This window comes from Tursiops truncatus, chromosome 8 (assembly GCF_011762595.2).
Source record: "Tursiops truncatus isolate mTurTru1 chromosome 8, mTurTru1.mat.Y, whole genome shotgun sequence".
NCBI lineage: Eukaryota > Metazoa > Chordata > Mammalia > Artiodactyla > Delphinidae > Tursiops > Tursiops truncatus.
This window is the reverse complement of record NC_047041.1, coordinates 104,660,859-104,665,417: the sequence shown is the minus strand read 5'-3', so window position 1 is coordinate 104,665,417 and position 4,559 is coordinate 104,660,859. Positions and strand designations below refer to the sequence as shown.

At 57.5% G+C, this 4,559-nt stretch overlaps 1 protein-coding gene across 1 annotated transcript; it reads left to right on the top strand.

The window, feature by feature from the left end:
* Positions 1-305: 305 nt before the first annotated feature.
* FGF4 (fibroblast growth factor 4) lies at positions 306-2,074 on the top strand. Its single transcript, XM_019929035.2, has 3 exons — positions 306-645; positions 1,254-1,357; positions 1,898-2,074. Exons 1-3 carry the CDS (start codon positions 306-308, stop codon positions 2,072-2,074), a joined length of 621 nt encoding a protein of 206 aa, XP_019784594.1.
* Positions 2,075-4,559: the final 2,485 nt, after the last annotated feature.

Sequence of the window (4,559 nt, the reverse complement as noted above, 5' to 3'; positions counted from 1 at the left end):
GGGGGGGCGATCTGCTATATATAGCGGCTCGGCCCGGGCCGGCCCAGCGCGCAGGGAGGCGCGCACCGCTCCGCAGGGTCCCAGTCCCGGCCGTGCGTCCTTCCGCCACTGCCAACCTCTCCATGCAGCCCGGGTAGCTCCCGGCGCCTGGGGGCTCCGTCGCTCGCCTCCGGCTTCTTCCCCGGCCGTGCACTCCCTGCCCCGGCCCAGGCCGTGCACTCCCGCAAAGCCCCCACAGGCGCAGCTCGGCCCCCGGCTTCCCGGGCGCAGCGATCCACCCACGGACGCACGGCCCGAGGGCGGGGATGGCGGGGCCCGGGGCGGCCGCGGCAGCGCTGCTCGCGGCGGTGCTGCTGGCCGTGCTGGCGCCCTGGGCCGGCCGAGGGGGCGCCGCCGCGCCCACCGCACCCAACGGCACGTTGGAGGCCGAGCTGGAGCGTCGCTGGGAGAGCCTGGTGGCGCGCTCGCTGGCGCGCCTGCCGGTGGCCGCGCAGCCCAAGGAGGCTGCCGTCCAGAGCGGCGCCGGGGACTACCTGCTGGGCATCAAGAGGCTGCGGAGGCTCTACTGCAACGTGGGCATCGGCTTCCACCTCCAGGTGCTCCCAGACGGCCGCATCGGCGGCGTGCACGCGGACACGAGTGACAGTGAGTGGGGCGGGGCGGGCGGGAAGGGTCGGGGCCCCGGGGCAGCGGCCGCCCCTTCCAACTCGCACCCGAAGGTCTCGGCTGACACCTGCCCGCGGGCTCTGGGAGCCGGGGCGGACTCGGGTTCCGGTCCCTCTGGCGTGGGGACGCCGCGGACGCAAACGCGCTCGGCTCCTGGAGTCGCAGCAGCGACCGGCTTTGCGCAACCGGGCGGCCGAGCCCCGCCTCCCCGCCTTCAGAAGTCCGGGCTCCGGGTGACGAATTCCAGCGCCTTCGCCCGTGGGCACTGGGAGCGCGGCGCAGCCACCGGCACCTGCGGGAGCCCGGGACGCGCGCTCGTGTTGGGGCCGGCCTCGGGGGCCGCCGGGGCCACCGCTCTCCTACCGTCCAGGACTGGGCGCGGCCGTCGCTGGGCCGACCCTGAGGGCGAGCCCGCTGGGCTCCGGGGGGCCCTTCGGGAGCGACCTGCGCCGGGGACCCGGGTCCTTTACACTCACCTCCAGCCCAGAAGTGGGCGTCCCGGAGGCGCGCAGGCAGAGGAGGGGGCCAGGTCGGGCGGCGAGGGCCGAGGGTCCCGTGCCCGGGAATGACCCGCGCCCCGCCCCCAGGCCTGCTGGAGCTCTCGCCCGTGGAGCGGGGAGTGGTGAGCATCTTCGGCGTGGCCGGCCGGTTCTTCGTGGCCATGAGCAGCAGAGGCAAACTCTACGGCTCGGTGAGTACCGCGGGGCCCGGCCGAGCAGCCGGGCAGGATCGCGACGCTTCCAGGCCACCCGACGCCGGGATGTGGAACTGCGGTGGGGTCACAGGACTGGAGACACCCCCCTCCAAGGCCCTGAGGCAGTGCGGCTGACCCCGGGCCAGCCCAAACGAGAGGCACAGCCCCAAGACAGGGACAGCGTTCCTGCCATCCTTGAGTGGGCACCCGCCAGTCGGTCAAAGGGTGTCATTGGGAGCCCCTCACTGTAGTCCCTGGTGGGGGGTCCCCGTGGGCAGGACTGCAGTCTTCAGGGTGGACACAGTGGTGATGAAATTTTCTGGCTGCCAGGTGCTGGGCAGGTGTCTGGAGCAGCAGCTGCTGCGGGCCGGCCAGGTCCCTCTAATCACCCTGTGAAGGTCTTGGCACCCTGACTTCCCAGGAGAGGCCTGGCAGCCAGGGTGGGACGGGGAGAGAAAGGACTCCCTGACCACCGCCCACAGGGGTCCCTTGGCCCAGAGACGGCTCCACCTGACACCGCTTCTCCTTCCCCGCCAGCCTTTCTTCACCGATGAGTGCAAGTTCAAAGAGATACTCCTCCCCAACAACTACAACGCCTACGAGTGCTACAGGTACCCCGGCATGTTCATCGCCCTGAGTAAGAACGGGAAGACCAAGAAGGGGAACCGGGTGTCACCCACCATGAAGGTCACCCATTTCCTCCCCAGGCTGTGACCCTCAGAGCCCCCAGGAGGGGAGTGCCAAGGGCCACCTTGGTGCACTTTCTTCGAATGGACAGTTTAACTCAAGAGTAGGTGTAAGATATTTAAATTAATTATTTAAATGTGTATATATCGCCGCCAGATTATTTATGGCTCTGTGGATGTGTTTTGTATTTTTCCGAAAAAAAACAAACAGAAAATCCCACCAAACCCTGACTTTTCTGGTAAAACAGTAGAGACCCTTCCACTGGGTTGACTTAACTTGTCAAAAAGTTGTCACAAGCGACGGCTGCTATTCCGTGTATTAAAAACCGGTGACATCAGTCTGTGACATCAGCCCTGCTTTGCACTGTCTCCTGCGGTTTGGTGGTGAGCATCTCTGTGTCTGGAAAGGTTTCCTGGGGCTCTAGAAGCCAGTTAAGGAAGCTCCCAGGTTTGGCTTCGTTCCTAGCATCCTGCAGCGCCCCACTCCCTTTGTGTCCTGAAGATATTCCTCAGGACATATCGGTTTACTTCGGGTACAGAAAGCGCACTGTCGAGGCCACCACTGCCACTCTGTTTTTAGATCTGCCAGGAGTGACCTTTGAACTTTGCTGCAGTCAATCTTCCTCGACCTACCAGATGGGGGAGACCCGTGGGCAACTTTATAAACTCCTGTTTTCCTTTTTTTGGATCCACCACAGCCCGTGTTTCTCTGTGGCCGTGGGGGAAAAGGCAGAAACAAAGCAATTTTGTAAAATCCGTCGGAGAGGAATTGATATGGCCCTGGAAGCCTGGAAATGGACAAGATCGGGGGGATTTACAACCACGGCCAGAACCCGAGGGGTGAAAGTCTGTGATAGTGGAGACTTCTGATAAGTAATAGCGTACACATGTATATATTTAAAAAAAACAAAAACCACACACCCTTCCCTGTGTTTGGGAAGCTTCGGGCTAGAACTAGCCGTTCATTTTAGGTGAGATGTCCTTGTCGTTGTACAAAAACACTTAAGGCAGTTTGCGTGGAGGGAGTCACTGCTTCTCTCCGTTGCATTCCTGATTAAGTAGACTTAACATCTACCTCGAAAGCCCTTAAACCACTCCTCTGGCAAAATCTGGAGAAGGCTCAGGCCGGGTGTAGGAGTTTGCCATCCCAAGTGGCTTTTTTTTTTTTCCATATGTAGCCAAAAAGGATCGCGGATAGCGTTGGTGTGCCCCATTCGAACCTTGTCACGTTTGAGCTATCTTTACCCCGTGATTTACTTTTAGTAAGGATAATCATGGTGAAAATATTTGCAGACAGCTGTGAGAGTACACTATATGGTCACCAAGTAACCTTATATTTTTCTTTATATATTTTACAAATGTAACCCCTGTCGTGGAAGCAAAGATGGAAGAGGCAGGGTCGGTGAGGTTTAAAAAAAGTTCCGAGGTGATGGTAAACATTTAATTTTAATGAATGACTTTTTCGAGTTTATACAAAATGACCTTAGCTTGCTACCAGAAATGCTCCGAATGTTTCCTCAAGACTTTTAATACTCTCCTAAGATGTTTCTGAACTGTCTCCCGAATTAACTTTATGGGAGTCTACAGACAGCAAGACTGGAAAAATCTGATTGGAGTTTGTGGTCTGTCACATTCCTTTTTAAAACTCTTTGTTCGAATGCAAATCATCTACTTAAAATACTATTCTTAAACTGAGGCCTAGGAGAAAGAAGCCACTTAAGACAGGACCTTACATCTCAAACTGCTGTTCAGGCCAGGCCGTAAAAATGTTTTTAAAAAATTTTAAACCGTGCCCTAGACTCCAGGAGTACTGAGCGATGCTCAGAGATCTCGGTGCTGACTGCGTAGGGTTGGGAGTGGGGCGGGGGGCGGGGGTAAGGAGCTGGGATTTGTGGCCTTTCTGTATTTACGGTTTTCACATAGTAACAAACCAGATTGTTTCAGATGCCTTAAATATGGGACGATGTCTCGTCTCAGAGCCCAGTCAGATTGTCAGGAACTCGGATGTCTTAAGGGCAGAACTTGGCCATCCTTGACCATGTGTATATATTCAGCGGATCGGATGTGAAGCGTGTAGAGATGTCGTTGAACCTTTGAAATATTGTAAAGTGTTTCTATTGCTGTGATGGGGATTTGAGGTTTCTGTACTTACTGCTGTTTTCAGAATCTGTCTGTAGTTTTATACAGGTGCTGACCCATATTGTGATGTATGTGCTGTGCACATCGAAATACAGAATAAATGGAAAACATTTATCACGTGTAAAAAGAACCCCATTGGACTTGACGGACGTAGTCGGGGAAGGTATCACAAACGATTAAAACCTGCCTTGAAATGCCAAGATATGACTCCCTCCCCCTGACTCCCAGTGTCTATTTGAGGCCCTGAGCCTCGCCTGGCCGGGGCTGGGGCGGGGGGCGTGGAGACAGATTTCAGCCAGCTGTGTCCACACAAATGTGGCCTTGAAGACAGGAGCCTCGGGGGCGGGGCCTGGGGGGTGTGAGTGTCACCGAGT

Bases quoted from the DNA above. Each gene is read 5' to 3' on its own strand.
- FGF4 (XM_019929035.2), top strand. From the start codon at position 306: ATGGCGGGGCCCGGGGCGGCCGCGGCAGCGCTGCTCGCGGCGGTGCTG. The intron at 646-1,253 runs GTGAGTGGGGCG...CCCCGCCCCCAG, and splicing joins GCACGCGGACACGAGTGACA to GCCTGCTGGAGCTCTCGCCC. The intron at 1,358-1,897 runs GTGAGTACCGCG...CTTCCCCGCCAG, and splicing joins GAGGCAAACTCTACGGCTCG to CCTTTCTTCACCGATGAGTG.